Source organism: Grampus griseus, assembly GCF_964374135.1.
Source record: "Grampus griseus genome assembly, chromosome: 2".
NCBI classification, from domain to species: Eukaryota; Metazoa; Chordata; class Mammalia; order Artiodactyla; family Delphinidae; genus Grampus; species Grampus griseus.
The window spans coordinates 77,494,938-77,517,881 of NC_139018.1; the positions used below are offsets into that span (position 1 = coordinate 77,494,938).

At 42.5% G+C, this 22,944-nt stretch overlaps 1 protein-coding gene across 4 annotated transcripts in view; it reads right to left on the reverse strand.

Annotated features, from left to right (window-relative positions):
- The window catches only part of RYR3 (ryanodine receptor 3), a 551,722-nt gene that overhangs the window by 354,389 nt on the left and 174,389 nt on the right, over window positions 1–22,944 (reverse strand). For all 4 annotated transcript variants that reach the window (XM_082647182.1, XM_082647181.1, XM_082647183.1 and 1 more), the window contains exon 2: window positions 8,914–9,033. In XM_082647182.1, the coding sequence (XP_082503308.1) occupies window positions 8,914–9,033 (120 nt within the window). The remainder of the gene's footprint in view (window positions 1–8,913; window positions 9,034–22,944) is intronic.

Below are 22,944 nucleotides of genomic sequence, written 5' to 3' on the forward strand. Positions count from 1 at the left end.
AAAAAGAAATGAAATTGAGTTATCTGTAGTGAGGTGGATGGACCTAGAGTCTGTCATACAGAGTGAAGTAAGTCAGAAAGAGAAAAACAAATACTGTATGCTAAGACATATATATGGAATCTAAAAAAAAGAAATAAAGAACGTTTTGATGAACCTAGGGGCAGGACAGGAATAAAGAAGATGCAGATGTAGAGAATGGACTTGAGGACATGGGGAGGGGGAAGTGTACTGGGATGAAGTGAGAGAGTAGCATTGACATATATACTCTACCAAATGTAAAACAGATAGCTAGTGGGAAGCAGCCGCATAGCACAGGGAGATCAGCTCGGTGCTTTGTGACCACCTAGAGGGGTGGGATAGGGATGGTGGGAGGGAGACGCAAGAGGGAGGGGATATGGGGATATATGTATACATATAGCTGATTCACTTTGTTATACAGTAAAAACTAACACAACATTGTAAAGCAATTATATGCCAATAGAGATATTAAATAAAAAGAAAAAAAGAAAGATAAGTAACGGGGACTTCCCTGGTGGTGCGGTGGTTACGAATCTGCCTGCCAACGCAGGGGACACGGGTTTGAGCCCTGGTCCAGGAAGATCCCACATGCTGCAGAGCAACTAAGCCCATGCGCCACAACTACTGAGCCTGCACTCCAGAGCCCACGAGCCACAACTACTGGCCCATGTGCCTAGAGCCCACGCTCTACAACAAGAGAAGCCACCACAATGAGAAGCAAGGAAGAGTAGCCCCTGCTCACTGCAACTAAAGAAAGCCCATGCGAAGCAACGAAGAAAAAAGGTAACAGCTGTCAAATTTCCAAACTTGATTAAAAAAAGACAAACCCAACCAAGAGATCCATAAAGCTTAGCAACATCTAGGCAGGATAAATAGAAAGAAAACCACCCTCAAATACAGCATTCAAACTGCTGAAAATCAAAGCTAAAGAAAAAATTCTTAAAACCTTCCAAAGCAAAAGACTTATTTCATATAGAGAAATGATAAAATGATAGCTCATTTTTCATTAAAAAAAAAAATAAATGCAGGCCAAAGACAACACAACACCATCTTTAAAGTGCCGAAAGAAAAAAGTCAAACCAGGATTTTACAACCAGAGAAAATATCCTTCAAAAAACAGAGACAAAATAAAGATATTCTCAGTGAACAATAAAAGCTGGGTGAGTTTGTCTCTGGCAGATCTTCACTATGAAAAATGCTAAAGGATATTCTTCAGGCTGGAGGAAAATGTACCAGATGGAAATCTGGATCTAAAGGAAAACCTGAAGAGCACTAAAAATGTTACATACCTGGATATTATTTTTATAAAAACCATCTTTTTTCTTTTCTTAATTTCTTTAAATGACAATCAACTCTTTGCAATAAAATTAATAAAGTATTGCACACTATATAACTTGTAGAAATAAAACACATGTCAATAGTGCACAAAGGATAAGGATAGTAATGTAATAGTAACTCACAGAAGATTGTGATAAGTTAAGGATTCATATTGTAATCCCCAAAGGAACTAGTGAAAAACAATACCAAGAAGTAGAGCTATAAAGTCAATAGAAGAGATAAAATGGGACATTTTAAAAAATATTTGATTTATTCTAAAGCAGGCAGAAAAGGAGAAACTGGGACAAAAACTAGGGTATATATACACACACAGAACAAATGGCAAGATAGTAGACTAAAACCCAATAGTATCAACTATTACAATAAATGTAAATGGACTGAACACTCCAATAAAACAGTAGAGATTATAGAATGGGGGGAATCAACACTTAACTCTATGCTGTTTATAAGGGACATATTTTAAAAATAAAGATAAAAACAAGTTGAAAACAAAAAGATGGAAAAAGATATACCACACAAACAGTAAGCATTAGAAAGCTTACGGCTAGATTAGTATCAGTCAATGTATATTGTAAGACCAAGGATAAACAGTTACATTTGATCATGAGAAAAGGACCGATTCATCAGAAAACAAACAAAAATTCTAAATGTGCACACCTAAAACAGAGTTTTAAAATACATATAACAAAACTGACAGAACTAACGAAAGACACAGGGAAATCTTCAGTTTTTAACATCTCTCAGTAATTGACAGAACAAGTAGATACAATTTAGTAAGAATATTCATCTTGACATTCATAAAACACTACATTCAACAACTACAGAATGCAGCTTTTTTAAGCACATATGGAACATTCTTCAAGATATACCATATGCTGGGCTGAAAAATAAGTCCCAATAAATTGCAAAGGATTGAAATCATACAGAGTATGTTCTCTGACCATATTAAAATTAAATTAGAAGTCAGTAACATAAAAATCTACCTCCCACTAATTCATCTTACTTTTTAAAACCATTCACTTATTGCTTAATCCTTTTTATCTAACTTACTCTCTCTGACTCTCCTTTATATGTCACTTTTAAGGTCACAAATGTCCTGCTGATCCTCAAATCCAGGCCTTTTAATTAATTAATTCAGTACATGGGTAACTTAACTGAATAAAGCAACAGTTCCTGAGGACCTAATGTGTGTCTGACCCTCTGCTGGGGATAATAAATGCTATTGCTTAAATAGCACTTTGGATGTGTCAGGCCCCATGTAAGTACTTTACAATTATAAACCATTGTTATTAAATCTTCATGATAATCCTATGAGATGGGAACATTTTTAAAGATGAAGAAACTGGGGCAAAGAGAGAGAAGTCATTTGAACCATGGTCATAAAGCTATTAGGCAGTGAAGCCAAAATTACCAGCCCAGAAATTCTAGCTCCACGGCTGTGTTTCTTAACTGCTATACTATACAAGCATAGTTTTTTTTTTTATGTTTCATTTTATTGTGATTTGCAAATATTGCTTTATTTTCAAATTGAAGGTCAGTGGCCACCCTATGTTGAGCAAATCTATCGGCACCATTTTCCCAAAAACATTTGCTCACTTTGCATCTCTGTGTCACATTTTGGTAATTCTCACAATATTTCAAACTTTTTCATTATTATGCTTGTAATGGTGAGCTGTGATCAGTGATCTTTGAGTTACTACTACGACTGGCTGAAGGCTTAGATAACGGTTAGCATTTTTTTTTAGCAATATTTTTAAATTAATTTATGTACATTGTTACTTTTGGACATAACGCTATTACACCCTTAACACACTACATTATAGTGTAAACATAACTTTTAAACTCACTGGGAAACCAAAAAAATTTGTGTGACTCACTTTATTGCGATATTTGCTTTATTGAAGTGGTCTGGACCCAAACCTGCAATATCTCTAAGGTATGCCTATATAGTCTTTGACTTTAGTGATCACAGAATGGTGAAGGGCAGGAGAAAAGACAAGTAAACCATCCTACTGCAATGCAATGGATGTTTTGATCACCCCTCCACTACCCCGTTTACAGTGTTTCTGTGCCTTATATCTCAATACTGAGGCACTTAGTAATCTGCCTTATCACCCCTTTATAAACTTACTTTCTAGGAAAAAATATAATCTTTATATTGTAAAAAATTAGCTATAAAAATTTTAATATTGCTTCATGTGTTGAGAGCATCTGCATTTTAATAGATTCTGTTTGATTTAGGCAAAATACATATTTCTAACTTTGGAATGTCAGGCATTCAGAGGACACATGAAGGAAGGTTGTGGGAGGCGTGTGGAGATCTGCCCAGGTATTCTTAAAATCTAACCACTTGAAGAAATATGGCTTCTTTATAATTAAATAAGTTAGAGTCATAATACTCTTTATTGATGAGCATTATAGAAATTAGACAGTGATTCGAGTTTGTAATGAATCATCTTCAGGAAGTCATCTAACTTTGTCTCAATTGTTCTATCTTTCTTTTTCTGTAAATGAGAATAATATTTGCTCCATAGGGTTGTAAAGATTAAATGAAAGAAAGTATGTAAGCACCGCGGCATACGATGCTTGATAACTGTTAAAAAACCAAAAAGATGTGTTAAGTCTCTTTATATTAATGTGTAAGTCTCTTTATATTGTTAAGACAAGGGAATTTTTTGAAGTAAGTTTTATAATAGTTTGGCCTTTCATAAGATCTCAAGTCCATAGAGAACACTACACACTAAAGTAACAATCAGAAGTTCAGAAAAGGGTATACAATGTCAGGCTTGGCCTCTGTCTGTAAATTTGCATAGGCCTAGTTTTTTAGGAGGAAACAGTAAATCTTTCTGAGCTGAAGATAATAAAAGCAACAGAAAATAAGGGTTTTTTAGCCAAGAATTCTATCCTAATTCATGTCATTGACATAATGATGTTTGCACAATCGCAAATGTTTAATTCTGGGTCTTGAGAACCTATACAAGTTTTCAGAAACCACAGCAGACTATTTTTCAGTTTTCAAAAGACGAGGTGAAAACAATAGGAATAAAATTTACCGTGAAAATGTTCAGTTTGAAAATTAGATATGAAACTGGATTTTTCACTTTGAATAAACCATGATCAGTAAGACACAATGTTCCCTGACAGAGGCAGAACTTTTTTTCTGAGACACTAGAGCCCAAAGGCTTTAGATGTGACACTGGCTTTTGAAGGGTACTAGGGTAAGTTGTTTCACTTCATCAATCGCAGTTTCATTATCATTAAAATCAGTGAAACAAACAAACCTCAGTCTGTTACAACTGATTTTAAACAAAAAGTTCCCATATTTTTCCTCCTTTTTGATGATCTACAATACAGTTAAGGAAGGTGGAAGTCAGGATTTGGAAAGGTATTGGGCTGCAGTAGTTAAGTGATGGTCATCAGTGAAGACTCCTATGGGATAAGGCTTATGAAATTTTCTCTTTCGGCATGAGAATCTGACCTTCAGTTAATTGTCCAGTTTTGTTCTTGGGACAACTTGATAAAACTGATATGTTAATTATGTTACTAGGGAACATTACTTAGGGTGAAAATGATCCCTGATTGGTAGCCTGTCTCTGGACTGGAAAGACCACCAGTACCTCATGGAAAGTCCTATATTTGTGATTTCCCCAAGTATGATGACACTTATAGTGGTGGTGGTCCTTCGTGGGCATCTCAAAAGCTATGTCTATGGAGTTGTTACAAGATACACTGGCTCCTGGGGTCCATGAAGCTTTTAAGCCATGGTGACTCCACACCTGCCTGATGTGGACCTTGTCTCTTTGAACTTGAGCTGTCATTTGGGGTGGGGATTCAGAAGGCAGCCCCTGGATGGCTGCAAGGATTCCCGCAGGAGTGCCTGACACTTCCCAGCAGGCAAGCTGTGGTCCCTGTCCTACTGAGCAGACTGGGGTCTATCAGCATCTTATGAGTCTGGATGTGAAGTTGAACCAAAGACAACCCGCTTGTGGACACTGCAGATACATCATAGATGAGATATAATAAGAACCAGAGGAAAAGTAGTAAATTCCTGATTCCTGGGAACACATTTTCCACTTAAAAATGACAGTCAACAAACATTTGCTGCTATTGATAAAATAGAGAAGCAACACTTCCCCTCGATGTTTCCTGGTCTCTGGTTTTAACCCTGAGTCTTCCCTACAAAACAAAATACCTTTTAACTCCCCAGGCTGTGCTCATTAGAATGGAAAGCTGAATAAGGGTGCTTTCATGAACTAATATCTGCAGTTTAAGGGGCCTTCAGAGAAGGGTGGGCCATGACAGACAGGAATCAAAGTCACAAGAACTCTCCCAAGTGCTCAACAGTCTCCAGGTCTATAGCAAGTGTTCACATTCTTATACTTTTGCTTCTTATTCTTCTGCCCTCTCACTCCTTGCTTCAATATGACCTCTTTTTCTCAGGGCTCATATACAGAGAATCTCTTTTACGTACCTTATCTCAACTGTTCTTTCTCTGAGGTCTTTCTTCTCCCTAGAGTTCATCTCAGTTTTCTCTCTCTGAGCCTCAACTAGCTTGAAATACCCTTGACTGGGAATGCCCAAGGTCACCATTTGGCTCTAGCCAGCTGATAAGAGTGACATTTGAGATCTGTGTCTCATGCCCAGTGCCAGCCTTGGGAATACACACGCCTTCTCACTTCATTGCATGGCTTATATTAGTTTCCAAAAGCCTAAGAATGGCACAGCTGGTTGTGAAATCTGATGGTAGAGAATTAGGAGAAGTATCTACTGAAAAGGGAGGGGACAGGCCAGAAGAGGTGTGTGCGATAGTTGGAGCTGGTTGTAGGAAAGCCTGAAGCCACAGAAAATGGGCTCATCTAGCAGGCTGCTCTCAGGAGTGGTGACGGGAAATTCTGAAGACCTACTCTATCCTTTCCAGGAACTTTACCCTGTTTTTCTGTAAGAAGCCCTCATGGTACATTTTCTTCATACTGTATATAAAAGAGAGACACTCACATGATAGTGGGTGTGCTAACTGTAACAACTGGTATATCCTTTTAAGAAAGTAGTTTAATATTGTTTATCCTTCTGATATCATTAATTCTTCTCCGGGACATTACTCCAGGAAGCAACAGTAAACCAACAAAACCACATACATGATTTTTTTTTTTTAAATAACCACGAGGGCTACATAGCAATATGGAACTGACTGAAACATGAAAGAAAAAAAGCGGAATGTCTGAATATCTACTATGAGTACGACTTTGAAAATATATGGGTACACGTGGACAAAGGCCAGAGTGCAAAACAAAAATGAAAACAGTTGTGACAAGGGAATATAGTTATAGATGACCCATTCTATTTTGTTTAAAAATTCTTCAGTCGTGTTATCTTGTTTTACATTTAAAATGAAAAATTAAAATAAGGACAATCACTTAGTCAAGCAGGGGTTAGGAAGGATTCGTCTTAACCCTAATGTATTTATGAGTGCTGTAGTTTATTATTTTTACACCTGTGAGATACAAAGAATTCTTAGATTATGATATACAGTTCTCTTTAATTTGTTTTAGGTAATCTGGTCTAGGTAAGAGTAAATCGCAATAGCCAGTGGTTAAACAGAGTTTACAATGTGCTAGGTGGTTCACATGTATTCATTCATTTAATCCTAATAACGACCTTATTAGGTAGGTCCTATTAAATTCCCACTAGGCAGAGGGGAAAACTAAGTTCAGAAAGGTGAGATACCCTGCTCAAGGCCCTGGCTTAGTTGGTGAGTGGTGGAGACAGGATTCCAACTCTTGCCAGTCCGGTTCCAGAGCTGTGCCCTAAACCAACGTCCTGTGACCCACTCAGTGGATGACTAGAAAATGGTACCATGGGTTTCTAATTCAGGCCAATGCTCTTTCTACTGCACCAGGCTGCATCTTCTCCGGCAGGTGAGAAAGCTGAAAACAAGACTGAGCGACTTGCTCATGGTCACATGATGAGCTAATGGCTGAGAATTAACTTCTTGACTTATAATCTAATGAGCTTCCTATTATCCCGGACTGCTGGGAATGAAAAGAAAAAAACCTAGCTAAGAACAAAAGTAAATGAGAAAAGGATTCAGGGAAATCAAGCCTAAGACCTTTAAAAAGATAAAAATCTTCCCTGTCTCTTTGCTCTGGCATTCATTTGAACGTGACCCTGTCCTACATGCCACTGACATACATATGTCTGTGCTTGTGGATCAGTGACCTACACGGGAGGGAGCAGGGTGAGGGAGAAGAGAGGGCTTCTGGGAGACACAGCCATCACGGTGCACATCTGCTGCGCTACGATTAGCACAGACTCTGCATGTGTGCCTGTGTTGTGTATGTTCACATGGAGAAATGACATATCAATCAGGTGGGCTCACTGGAAAATGTAACCATCTTCTGATTTAAAATTTAAAAAGATTCTGTAAGAACAACTGAGCGTGGAGGGGTGATGGTTAATTGTGCGCCAACTTGGCTAGACTACAGTACTCGGTTATTTAATCAAACACCAATCTAGGTTTTGATGTGAAGGCATTTTGTAGATGTAAGTAACATCTGCAATTAGTCGACTTTAAAGGGGATTACCCTTGATAATGTGGGTGGGTCTCCCCCAATCAGTTGAAAGCCTTAAGAATAAAAACTGAGGTTTCTTGGAGGAGAAAAAATATCTGCCTTAAGACAGCATTAATTCCTGAGTTTCCAGTTGATCTGAACCTACTGATTTCAGACTTGCCAGCCTCCCTAATTGCAAGATCCAGTTCCTTAAAATAAATCCATATATATCCATCCATCCATCCATCCATCCATCCACCCACCCACCCATCCATCCATCCATCCATCCATCCATCCACCCATCCATCCATCCATCCATCCATCCATCCATCCATCCATCCACCCATCCATCCACCCACCTATCTAGAAAAAGGGAGAGATCCTATTGGTTCTGTTTCTCTGGAAAACCCTGACTGATATAAAGGTCTTTCCAGGACTACAAAGTACTGTGAGAACACTGGGCACACAGATCCACCTGACATACAGTTCAGGAAAATCAGAAAGCAACTGAAAATGCAGGAAGCAAAGTTTGGCTGAGGAGAGATGATGTTACATGCCACCCCGCAGGTGGGAACCAGAGCAAACATTCCTCTCTGCCCCCAGGGCACAGCAGGCAGTTACAACAATCTCAGCACAGTCACAGCTGAAAGTGATGAGCTTGCTGTGTAACACAGGTCCAAGGATATGAGTCCCTGTAGCAATAAAACGATCGCTGGGAGTACAGAACACGCACTCAGATTTCTAGGAATTAACAACGAGGAAGGTGCGCTGGAGGTACTAAAAGAACCTCCTCCATGAAGACTGACAATGACCTCAAAGCATCCTCCGTGTCCTGCTGAACACTGAAAGACAGTGCTCTGATGTGCTTCCCATTTTAAAAATAAATGTGTCCTTTCAGATTTCTTCCTCACCATCCTTATCACCCTCACCACCATATCCCAGCAGTCCCATCCCCTAGACGACTTTGGGGTGCCAAACGGGAAGGTCCAGGGCAGACAGTCAACCTCACCTTGGCTTCTGAAGTGGGTTCCAAGAAGCACAGGCGATTCCCAAGTCCCTCAGCTGCCAGGCAGAACTTCCTCTGTTCCTTGTGAATGTTGGCGATGCACTGGAGGACCACTTCATCTTCCTGCCGGGGGAACAGAGACCCACGTGAGCAGGGAGGGGGCTGCATCCCCACGCAGAGCCAAGCCCCCAGGGCACCTCGCTGTGCCTTTACCAGGTGCGCTGAGGGGCACATGTCTTTGAATATTAGATAAAGGAGACTTCGTTCTTCTCGTGGCACCACCGAGCTCCTCTCTTGAGTTAGGACTCTCCTCAAATCTGGGGTGGCGTCAGAGAGAGCAAGTACACGGAACAGAGGTACTACTTAAATACACCGCGTGAGCCTCACTTGTGAAATGTACAAACTGCCCACCATCCAAGCGAGCAGCTGGTTTCAACACTTGAGTGAACGTGAAAGTAAAACTAAGCGATCTCTCCAAAGAAACAATGAAACAATGAGGTGAGATGGAGGGAGACAGAGACAACAGCAGAGATCTGAAGGAGGTGGGAGTTGTGGAGGGAAAGTCCATTTTATGTCAGGGAGAGAAGAGACGTGTTTTGTCGGGGGAAGGGGGTGCATGCAGTGATAACACACCTGCCGGAGGTGACAGAGGAGGCTGTGGAGAGAGGCAGCAGATGGGTGTCAGACATATGGGAGAGGAAGACAGAAAGAAACCTGGAGGAGCCAGGCTGGAAGGAGATGCTGAAGGCCGAGTGGGGGAGCCACTCTGGATTCCCAAGGAGGCATCAGTCTCAAAAGCAGCCCTCCTCCAACTGCAGACACCTTGTTTGAATGGCATTCCTCTGGTTGATGGTCCAGAAATGAGGCTGACCTCCATTTACACTAATATGCTCACCTCGTGCTCAACCCTGCCTGAGGCGGAGAGGAAAACCTTCTCCTTACCAACCACTCCCTCCTTACTCCTCCCACCTGTCAGTCCACATGCTCTCTCTCGACTACCGCCTGACTTTGGGTTGCAAACATCAAAAAGATTTCCAGGCATGGTGAAGTTAATGGACATATATACACTACAAAACGTAAGGTAGATAGCTAGTGGGAAGCAGCTGCATAGCACAGGGAGATCAGCTCGGTGCTTTGTGACAGCCTGGAGGGGTGGGATAGGGAGGGTGGGAGGGAGGGAGATGCAAGAGGGAAGAGATACGGGAACATAGGTATATGTATAACTGATTCACTTTGTTATAAAGCAGAAACCAACACACCATTGTAAAGCAATTATACCCCAATAAAGATGTTAAAAAAAAAAAAAGGAGTAACCAGAGAAGCACCAGGTGAGCTTTCTCCTTAGCAATGGCTGTCCTGTTCCCCGTCTCACTCCCCTGTCCCCGGTGTTAGTGTCTGTCCTGGAGTATTGGAAAGGCATACTAAATGGGCACGGGTTTTCTTCACCTGTGTCTACAGCCTATGTGGTCATGTGGAAAAATGAAATCCTCTACTTGGTGGGAACATGAAGAGAGTCAATAGAACCAACCCCCAGAAAGATGGCTGTAGGTGCCCAGGGATTGGCTAGGGGCAGCAGGGAAATTCGAGAAGCCACAAACCACAGACATACGAGGTGCAGACTGAGGGAATTAAAAAAAGCTCCACACTTTCACTAGCACTGAAATGTCACTGTTCATCACTAAATTGAGTCAGTAATAAATTCAAGCCTCTGCGTCTAGTGAAGCCAGAATTCAGTCTTCGTTCGAACTGAGACAGAAGAAAACTCCAGAATACCACTATTCTCAACATGTGGGCTCAGGGAAATCTCTGACAAGGATGAAGTTTTTCCCCGGGGGGCAGTCTCCCCCAGATCCCACAGCAACCAGCGGTGACACCATCCTCCCTAAGGGGCACAGGCCGTGGGGGAGTACTCTGAGTTGATGGAAGAGTGCTACAAAACAGTGGCCGTGGGCGTTCAATGGTCTGTACTGCAAGAGGCAGTCCTCATAACACATAATTTACCTGTCCAAAATGTCAAGAGGACCCCTGTTGAGAAATATCTAAATATCTCCCACCTACGCACCACTCCCCAGTGAAAACAGGAAAATCTGGAAATCACAGGAGTGGTTCTATGGACCAGACTTTTCACGAACCAGTGAAAGTCGACAGGGTTTTCTTTCCAATATGTGTCTTAGAGAATCTCTTTCCATGATCTCCTTTCTCATGCTCTTTCCACCCCAAAGTGCCCAAACCACCTTGCACTAGCTGCCGTGGGATCGTTGTCTTCTGAAATTGACCTGTGCTATAACTCACAACCTCACAACCTAGGCTGCCAATCAACTGATGAAATAAAAGAACTGCCCTGGGGACTTCCCTGGTGGCGCAGTGGTTAAGAATCCACCTGGCCATGCAGGGGATACGGGTTCGAGCCCTGGTCTGGGAAGATCCCACATGCCGCAGAGCAACTAAGCCCGCGAGCCACAACGACTGAGTCCGCGAGCCACAATTACTGCAGCCCGCGTGCCTAGAGCCTGTGCTCCACCACAGAGAGAAGCCACTGCAATGATGAGTAGCCCCCGCTCGTCGCAACTAGAGAAAGCCCGCACACGGCAACGAAGACCCAACGCAGCCAAAAAGTAAATAAATAAATTTATTAAAAAAAAAAAAAGAATTGCCCTGGCTCAGCAACCACTTCCTAAAGAGCACCCATGTACAGGTGCTGTCCAAGTCAGCACTGTGGGGGACACCCTTCTCCAAACACTTTCGCATTTTTCCACATGCTGTCTGGAACCGTATGCTCCGTGCTGACCTGGCTACAGACGCCATCTGGCGTGGCAGCCCGTACCTGCCTTCGCTCCAGACAGCAGCTATTATCTCCACAAACCTTCAATAGACAGACATCTGGATCCTTGGAGCGCTTGACCGGAAATCTCTGCACCATTTGGAATCATAAGATGAGTTCATTTAACCCATCTCATGAATTCTCTCACTCCCTAGTGAAACACAGAACACAAGTCCCCCCCAGTTACCAGCCCTATCTAGTTTATTGATCCCTATACTGATGTATACTTTCTCCCCTCTTGTTATCTCACTTCCTTTCTCCCTTTGATTTAAAGCAAACCTGGGAATTTCCAGATAATTCCGTTTCCAAGGAAGCCCCTTTAATTGAAGGTTGGAACTTCTTCCACATTTGTTATCTCCTCTCCCCAGAAGCTCACGCTCTCCTCACATCCAGTGCCAACTCAGATCATTCCTCTTCTACTCAGGTACAAACACTCTTCTAGTCTGAGACACATGATAGCCAATCTCCACATCTTCTCTGGCAATCTATCAACAGACTAGTTACTTCTCCCACCATTTATCTGACTCTTAATGACAATCAGGAACTTTGATAAACATTTTTGTGTGATTTCACCACACAGGTACTGACTACCTTCCAAGGGCACAGAATTCTTCCAGGCTACCGTGGAGTACACCAGGTTTTATAAGAGGAGATCTGTTAATACTGTCATGATGGAGCTGACAGCTGAGAGCCCAGCCCACAGCCTTTCTCCACTCTGCTTCTGCCATCATCTCAAGTAGCTTCAAGGTTCATGTGGACAATCTATTCAAGAAGAACACCTAGACCTAATGACTGCCGCTCTGTTTTAATAACACACTCTAATGAACATTCCCTGTCATAACCTAGAATGATTCCAGTTCTAAAATCCAAAACTAGACTATCTCACTCTATAGATGCAATCTCCTCGCTTGCCTGCGTTCTCATTCTCTTCCACTATTCTTGCTTTCCCCTTCATCAAGACGTCTAGTTCCAAGAGGGCACTGCCAGCTCCATTATTTCCACCACCCCAGCAAGGAAAATGATTGATTTTTTGATAGAGAAAACAACACAATTTTGAAGTTTTGTTCTACTATAAATTTATGGGGGTTTTTTTTGGTAATGCATTCTCAGCTTGTTTGAATCTTTATTCACTGGAACCAGACCATAAAATTTGTCCTTTTTTGTAGGACTTAATAGCAGATCCAACACAGTCAATATCAAATAATAATACCTTCCATCTGTAAGAGGGCACAATAATCAGTAATGGTGAGACCTTTCAGACCCAGCCTCTGTCGTTAAGGGTGAGGGGTATGAATCCCCTAGGTCCCCAGGAAATAATCTCTGTAAGATCACATAAAGGTTTCTGGATTTCTACCAAATAAGTCAAAAGGTCTCTGCCTGGCTTTTTTTTTTTTAAATAATTATTATTTATTTTATTTATTTATTTTTGGCTGCGTTGGGTCTTTGTTGCTGCACGCGGGCTTTCTCTAGTTGCGGTGAGCAGGGGCTACTCTTCCTTGCGGTGCACGGGCTTCTCATTGTGGTGGCTTCTTTTGTTGCAGAGCACAGGCTCCAGGCGCTGGGCTTCAGGAGTTGTGGCTCATGGACTCTGGAGCGCAGGCTCAGTAGTTGTGGCACACGGGCTTAGTTGCTCCACAGCATGTGGGGTCTTCCCGGACCAGGGCTCGAACCCGTGTCCCCTGCATTGGCAGGCGGATTCTTAACCACTGCGCCACCAGGGAAGCCCTCTGTCTGGCTTTTAAAGCGTCCCTCCCCACCACTGTTGAGTTCTCCCCTTTACCTCTAACCTTATCTCTCCTCCATTCCTGTTGCCTACTGCCTCCCAAATAAGTCTTGCTCACCTCCATGAAATGCTCCTTCTTGAAATCCCTCCATCCCTTCATTCGACTCTGTATTCTCCTAAGTTCTCCTACCTTTCCAATGGATCCTTCCCATGTTCCCTTTCTCCAGCTACCCTTAAATATAGGGATCGCCCAAGGACAGGTCTTTGTCATTTTCCCTTAGCAATCCCATCCATTCTTCAGGCTTCCAGTTTTATTCTGAGAAGTCGTTATGCCATCTGTACCTCCAACCTGAAGGCATCCCAAGGTCCCAAACCTCCACCTATTCCTAGGTTGATCCATGGACTTATCAACACCTCAAAGCAATATGTCCCAACGCATCAAAAGGCTTCCTTTTCCATCTACTATTAATTTATGTTTCCTGTGTTTGTTCATGACACATCCAACCCCTCTGCAGCCCAGGTTCAGCATCATCACCCCCTGTCTATCTATGAGCCTCCTCTCCCTCCTGTCTTACAGCAAATAGGCCAGAGGAAGGAGAGACTGGAGTTCTAGAGCCCAGGACAAGGCTATAACAAAACCCAGAACATTCTTCCTCTGGTCTGTTCCTGGAGGCATAGCTCCTACCTTGTCATTTTCCTGCTGAAAATCCACTATGACTCTCTACACTATCCATAAAACAAATATAAATTTCTTGAACTAGCATATGAGGACCTTCACCTTCCAACTTATCTTCCCAAGTTCTTCCCTACAGACGTCCTTGGCCTTCTTTACCTCCACGCCCTTGCTCATGCTGTCTCTAATTCTAAAGCTGCCATGATTTGCCCTATTTTTCCAAGTTCGTAGATTCCCTAGCCTCCCAAGCTTGGCTCAAATACCACATCCTTTATGAAGCCCAGGTCATGTCACCTCTCCTGCCGAACTTCCATAGCAATTATCACCCTACTCTTGCATTATGATTATTCATATGCATGTCTTATCCCCAGCTCCATGTTATATTTGGAAATGCCTCACGTTTGCTAATCTCTTATTGTGTAACAGGCACTGTGCTTTATGCACCATAACCCATTTAAGCTTCACATCAACATTATGATGTAGGTACTATTGTAATCTCTGTTTGACAAATGAGAAGCCCCTGTGCAGAGCAGTTAAGTAACTTGCCTAAGGTCTCACGGTGGCAAGGGGTAGAGCCTGGTAGCCAGTCCAGGCTCTATATCCATGGTCTCTCTCAGCTCCTCTCGGTTGACTTTGTACCCCTTGAGGGCAGGATCCCCATCTGGTTCAAGTTTACACCTATCAGGATACTCACAAGCATGGCACCTTATACACATTATACACCCAGTTATAACTTATTGAATGGGCGTGTTTTCACCTTGTAACCCCAGTTATTTACAAACTCTGCTAGAGCAGAAAACTGCTTCCCCAGCCAAGCTGGGAACATAATGCGTTTGGTAAAATCACGTTGACTGATTGGGATACGGAATCCGATTAAAAGAAGAGATTTCTCTACTCTCACGTAACAACAGTTAGTGTAGAAAGGGTCCCTGCTTCACTGGCGAGTCAGAACTGAGTAATCTCATCAAAAGAGAACAGACGTTGACATAACGAAGTAATAGGGAACAAGCAACGATGAGGCCTTAGAGTCCATTTCAAAATTTTCTAGTTTCTGTTGCTTAGCTGTTATTATTACTGATAATAATAACCAGTCACTCCATACCAGACACTCTGCTGAAATTTCCCGCCAGATTATTTAACACTCATATCAACACAACCGTTCTGAGAATGAGGAGACCAAAGCTCTAAGGAATTAGCCAATTTTAATGAATGACCATTTAATGAACAGCCATGATGTGCCACCATGTTCCAAAATCTCAGTTTAATCCTTACAACCACCCTTGGATGGGTACTAATATTCTCTCTATTTGTGGATAAAGCGGTCGAGGCACAGAGAGGTTAATTAATAACACCGCAGAGCATGCAAGTGACAGATTCTGACCTTGAACCTAGGATTTCATGAATCAGGAGCCTGTCCTCTTTACCATGGTGCCAAATTGGCTCTCGACTCCAAGAGACTGACCTTAGCAATAGGTCTGAAACTTGTCTTCCAGACTCTAAGGCCCATGGTGATGGTGTCAATAAAAATAGATATAGCCCAGCCCTCTCACGTGGCCATACGACTTATAAAGTAACCAAATCACAGAGCACGATGCCAGAGAGAACAGCCGGAGAACTAAAGAAGAAAACCAAATTTCCCTGTGTCCCATGACTATAACAATGGAAGGAGTGACCATCATCCCCAAACTTGTAGCAGAGGGGAGAAAAAGATTAAAATCCAAGGTATATCATATATCAGCATCCCTCCAAGCTATGTGGTTCACGGGCACCAGCTGCTCCTGTCACAGCTTGAGCCTGTGCTGGTGTTGACTGACTGTCCCTGAACAAGAATCTACAGCCTTCAGCTCTCTTTGCTGAGATTTCATATTATCACAGGTCGCCTCTGACAAAGTAAAGTTCTTTCTGTACTCTGCTAGCTAAAGAACTTTGAACTTGAAAACGAATGGGGTTTGCCTATTCTATCCCTACTGCTCCTTTCTTACCCCCTGCCTCCCAGCCCAAGGACTGGAGTGTCCGTTTTCGCCATCTCGGAGTTGATGGCCAGAGGCACCTTGGCTCTCCCTCTTCTCTCTGGGTCATTCGCAAAGGACTCTGGGACAAAACAAAATGGCTGACAGCCCTATTTGAGGTGGATCATCAGGCAGCTGATGACAGCCCCATAGTGAGCTGTGCACATCACTGGTATAGAGAAGCGCGGGAGCACGTGGGACAGAGTGCAGTCTAGCAGATTTCATGGTCCACGTTTAAGTGCAGATATGACTGCAGAGGACAATCTATAACCATTTATTGCTTTAAAAAGGAATATGTGGCCTAGCCACTCATCTTGAACATCAGGCACAATTCTGGGAACCGATACAGTTAGACCTACCTGCTAAATATATACAGACATGGGTAACAGGGCTCATTCTAAGGCTTTACCCCAAAGCATCTCTTAAATGAAAAATAAGTGGGCTATTGGGATGACGAGACCATCCGCAGATGCTTTCACAAGGATTAATGGCACTGGCAGTCTACTGGACATTCTAAGTATCAATCATTTTAACTCTTTGCTTCCTTAGGGTCGAAGCTCCTTAGGAGCGGGGGCCTCTCGTTTCCCCGTGAATCCTCAGGGCCTGGCACTGAGTAGAAAAGCACAAATATTTGTGAATTTAATGAAAGAATCATATATTTTGAAAACAACTCATAATATTAACAAAATATTTATGTATAAAAATTGCACCATAAAGAGACTTCTGTATTTTCTTACTTGCAGGGTCTATAATGCCAGCATGGACATCGTTGGGATACATAAAAGGCTCTATGATACCCCGTTCGCTTCCACCATGGCCCTATGAGACCTACAGATATTCTTAATCCCATTTAAAAAATTATGAAGCCAAAGGTGGTGACTGAGGGAGGAGATTAACTCGCCTGATGTCCAGCTCTAGAGGCTGACATTATGTTGTGCCTCTAAGGATACCATTTCTAGGGGTTTGCTGTTGCTATTGTCTGTTTTGGTTTTAGTACGATTACACCTTTGGAACTCGTTGTTTTTCCAATCTGTCAAAACTTAGGAATGGCTCCTATCTCTGGTTCCTTACTACTCATGGGTTGCTGCGAAATGCAATAAAATGGAAATGACAGGACCCCAAGAGACAAAGATGATATAGTTTATCATTCCTCCCTTTTTGAAATACTTTCATCATTTGGTTCATAGGGTAGACTTTCTCTAGCTTTTTGCTCCTATCCACTAGCAGTTCCCTCTCCAGCTCCTTGGCTGGCCTAGCCTGTGTAATGCTGGAGTTGTGCTCCCAGACTATTCCTCAGAGTTGTTTTCTTTAACTGAACTCCCCTCCCTGGTCATCTCATTTGGTTTCATGGCTTTAAAAACCATATGTAGTCATTAATATTAATGACTCTCACATTTGTATCACCAGCTTAAACTTCTCCTCTGAGCTCCAGACTTGTATCTCCCATTGCTTAATATGCCCAATTCCTAATCATCTCCCCTGTACGTTCCTCCTGTGATCTATCTCAGGACGTGGCAACTCCATGCTTTAGATGCTCAGGCAAAAGAAAAACCTTTAAGTCATACTAATTCCTCTTTTTTCTCACCTCACTTTCACACCAGCAACAAATCCCACCCATTCTACCTTCAAAATACATCTGATTGGACCATCTTGCGTCCTCTTCACCACCACCACCTGGTCATGCCATCGCCTCTTGTCACCATTACTGCAATCACCTCTGAACTTATTCCCCACTCGTATCTCTTTTCGACACAGTGGGCAGAGGAAGGCTTTTAACTGAGATCATGTCTCTCCACTACTCAAAACCCGCCAGGGGCTTTGTCTTACTCAAGAAAAAGGCAGAATTCTCACTGTGGCCTACGAGGTCCTAAAAATAGGTCTACCTGCCTGTGATCCCTCCTCTATCACTCTTTTTGCTTGCTTAGTTTCAGCTGCACTGGCCTCCTTCTAGGAGCTCAAATTTTTGAAGCATGCTCCTCCCCGCAACCCTTCGCACTGGCTGTTCTCTTTGCCCAGAATGTTCTTCTCCAGATCCCTGCAGGGCTCCTTTCCTCACTTCTTTTAGGTGTCTGCTCAGTGTCAGTTTATCAGAGAGGCCTTCCCAGGCCTCTCTGATAATATAAAATTACAACCCCATTCCCACTCTGCACTCCCCATTTTGCTTAATCTTCCTTCTTTCTGCACTAGCACTTACCGCCTAAGAACGTGTGCTTGTTTGTTTCTTATCTCTTTCCTCCTTCATTAGAATGTAACCTCCATGAATACTGTTTTGCTCACCACTGTACCTCCAATGGCCTAAACAGTGCCTGGTACAGGTAGGCACTCCGCCACCAAATAAAAGACTAGTGGTTTTATTTCCTATTAAATACAGTGCCCTCCAAAACCGATGAATTCATCACACCCTTTTAGTCCTTTACAGGAAGCGTCCAAACACTCCTCAGTTTCAGCTGGAATTGCTTATGTTAAGGGCTGACAAACAAAAGAAGCAGCCCACAGCCTACAACCCTCTGGCCCTCTATGCCCCAGCAACACTTCTTCAGCAAAAGAAGTGTCCCGTTTCCTCTTTAAAACTTTTCCCATTGCCGAGAAGGCTGAATTTGAAGTCTGATGATAAAATCGACTCAGCCTCCCCCATGGCTTGGACCCTTTGGAACTTGCAGAGGAGAAGGCAAAGAGGAAAGCCCTCCCTGAATTTATTAGGGAGATCCGCAGGCACTAGGGTTCCCATATGCAATTAAGTCCCTCTCAGATAGAACATGCTGCTATGCGACATGGAAGAATGCAGTGACCTATGACATCTTCTCCTAGATATAATGGTCAATGTATTTAAATTTTCGATTCTCACAGGATAGAAAAATAATGATCTAGTTGGTACCGAGGGAATTTCAGGCCCCACAGGAAGGGTTTTGCTTTGTTTTGTTTTAATAAAATTATTTGTAACTTGATATTTTGAATCCTTCTCCCCTACACCAGTGACCACACCTGGGAGCATACACACACCCCTTTGCTTTCTTTCTTCTTTAGGCACATCAGCCGGGATGAAGAGCGAGAGGGAAAAAGCTAGAACACTAAAACAAATCATGACGTTCGATGTCTAACCTAAGAGGGAGCAGGGGTCGATAATAGTTGTGGCAGGGGAGTCTCTGGATCTACCATTGCTCTGGACCTAATTTTAAAAAGGTGGGAATGTAAACTGATGCAGCCACTATGGAACAGTATGGAGGTTCCTTAAAAAACTAAAAATAGAGCTACTGTATGATCCTTCAATCCCACTGCTGGGCATATATCCAGAGAAAACCACAATTCAAAAAGAGACATGCACCCCAATGTTCATAGCAGCACTATAGCTAAGACATGGAAGCAGCCTAAGTGTCCATCAACAGAGGAATGGATAAAGAAGATGTGATACATATATGCAATGGAATATTACTCAGCCATAAAGAAGAATGAAGTAATGCCACTGGAAGCAACAGGATGGACTTAGAGACTTTCATACTAAGTGAAGGAAGTCAGACAAAGACAAATATCATATGATATCACTTATATGTGGAGTCTAAAAAAATGATACAAATGAACTTATTTACAACACAGAAACAGACTCACAGACTTAGAAAACAAACTTACGGTTACCAAAGTGAAAAGGGAGTGGGGAGGGATAAATTAGAAGTTTGGGATTAACATATACACACTACTATATATAAAATAGATAAACAACAAGGACCTACTGTATAGCACAGGGAACTCTATGCAATATTCTGTAATAACCTATATGAGAAAAGAATCTGAAAAAGAATAGATACAGGTATAGGTATAAATGAATCACTTTGCTGTACACCTGAAACTAACACAACATTGTAAGTCAACTATACTCCAATATAAAATAAAAAATTTTTTTAATTTAAAAAAGAAAAAGGGGGTTTCACCAGCACACTTCAACTTCCCACGTTTGTATTGTAACAGCTGATGAGTTTGCACACCTTCTCCATCTTGATACACCCTGAGCACCGTAACCCCAGAAAGACACAGAGTATCCCATTCTGATTCTACCAACAGCACTACTGAGAGACCTTGATGAACTGTGCAACGATACCTGCGTGTTTATGTGATCAGATCTATCCTTTAGGTCAATTTCCTTTGCTTTTGTCATTGGTTCTGGGATCTGTGGCTTCTGACTTGAGGCATAATGCCTTCCCTAGGCCATGCAATTCAGCCTTGACAGTCAACCCCTTTTAAGTCAAATCTTCTAACAATCCCTATGCTCGGGGGAGTGGGTCACAGGACCATCTGTTTCTGTTTCTGGGACATAAACTAACTTTGGAGTTTCTCTCTACTAGCATAAGGCAGTGCCTCAGACAGGGAGCTGTCTCAAATTTTCCCCTTTAAGATGTGTAGAAAAAGCAAACAAAACTCAAGTATCCTACATGTAAGATACACCTGACTACTCCGTGTGTGCCCAGAATCGCTCCAACTTACCGACAGATGTCGCATCTGAAAGCGAGAACAGAGCACCCAGCAGTTTCCATACACAATCTAATAGCTAGGGAACACTGTTCCTTTTTTGAAAAGGATGCTTGATGAAGCCAACAGGTTCTAATGGAATTTACGCGCTGACATTCAGATGGCTAAGTCTTTGAGAATAGATCACTTAAAGGCAAAAGAAGTGTTTTCATAGGTGAAGGATGCATAAAGCCCTATGAACTGTCCAGGACTAGTTTCTTTAAAAAGTTATCCATGTCTTCCAGCTTACACACAATCATTTAAGAAATATTTGTGTGCCTACTGATGCATCAGATTCTGTTTCATGTCCTGGAGTGAAGTGGCGAACAAAGGCAAGGCGTCTGCCCTCCTGGAGCCCCCAATCTAAGTGGGTGACTATATCATCATATAGATTGGCTCAAATGGGCTTTCTGCGGTAGTGGTTTGCAGAGAGGATAATATAATTCAGGACCAGAGGAATCTGAGTAAGACAAAAGAACCCAGGAATATTTGAGGTACTTCTCCCTCCTCCCTGACGCCTTTTCTGTCCAGGCTGAGCTCCTGTGTATGTGCTTCTATCAGAGAACTTACCCCTCTTGGATTTCTTATTGAAATCCCCTCTCACCAGATTTTTTTTTTCCTGCTTGGAAGGCAAGGATTACATCTGCTCATCTCCACCTTGTTTGTGTGGTATCCCTAACACCTACCACGTGGCCAACATGCCACAGATGCTTGTTGAATGAAAATCAGGAAGGTGAGAAGAAACAGTGGATCAGAACGGTTGGTCAAAGCAGAGTAAAAAGCTGTAGGCCACGAGGACCTGAAAGTCAGGAATCAAAACCAGACACTGTCGGGGATCATAAGACACACCTCATGAAGAGACGGAGGACCCATGAAAGCCAGGCCAAGCTGAGCCGAGACTGTTCCTACGAACAGGGATTCACTCTGACACATCCTCCTGGGGCAGGACTCAGCGTTCAGTTCTCAGAGTCTAGTCTGGGGTTAAAAGTTGGCTCCTGTGTGCAACAATGTCCCATACTTGATGGTTTCAATTCAGTGAGGCTCTTCCTATCACAAATCAGCAAATACACGGTGCTGAGGGAAGGTGTGTGCTAGCAGGCGAAGAAATATAAGGAGAACCTACCAGGCACAGGTTGAAAAACTTCATAGTTTATAAGATTGCAAAAACCTCATCATGTTAGTAATCAGTATGCCTGTCCTACAGGTAAAGCCACTTGGGCATAGGTTCAGATGTGGTTAAGTAATGGCCTGGAGTCAGATAGCTATTGCTTTCGTTCATGCATTATTCATTAATTTATGAAGTATTTATTAATGCCTATTATACGCCATGCACTGCTAGGTCCTGAGAAGACAAAAATGCCTCAGAGCTAGCAAGTGGGGATTTCAATCTTGTTCTGTGTGACTCCAAAACCCACATTCTTCCCACTATACGGAGGCTCCTTGGTGAAGAAAGCATTTCAGTAATTTAATAATTGACACGACTCCCACTTAGCAATGCTGTTTTTTCAATTTCTCACCTTACTGGGGCTGGTGGCAGGTGGGTGGTTGCAGCTGGAAGACTTTCATTGAAGGGGTAGCTTCCTCTTTCTTAAATAAAGGATAAACATCCAATTGTTTCTTGATCTTAGTCAAGTGCAAATAGAACTTCAAACCCCAGGGTCATTCTTTTTGTCCACACTCCACCATTCACTACCACTGCCGCCCCTAAATCCTGCCGAGACTTTTTTTTTTAAATTCCAGAGAGCACTACGTTCTACGAACAGCCTCAGAAAATGCAAGTGCCCTTCTGCAACAAAAGTCCTCAGAGTTCTTGGGCAAACCAAAATCTAATGAAAACCCAATAAAATTAAAAGCATATGAGATGGGGTTATTTAATTGGATTGCTTAATTCCTTTTGTTACACAGAGTAGTATTTATTCCACATCCCTCATATCTAAAAAAAAAAAATGCCATATTGCCTTTTTTTCTAAATATAGTAACGTCTGGCTCTGAATCCTGACTTGCAATAATTTCAATCTCAGTCATGTTCAGGGAAGCTTTCCCCTCCCCAGGGCTGGGTAACAATCCTAGGAGATTTATACAGTCCACAAAATTTGGAGCAAAGCAGCTGGTCCTAAGTCCATCAAGATTGCCGCCAAGATGCTCATTTTCTAAGTCTGTGTGGTCCATTTGCGGGCAGGGATCCAGTAGTTCTTTACCCTTCTTAGGCACAGAGACTGTGGTCCCCGAGTTCTTGGTGTTTCAGAATCAGCATCTTGCTCTCCATCACCCTACCATCTCCTGGGTAGTATACGGGCAGGGCTGAAGGTCT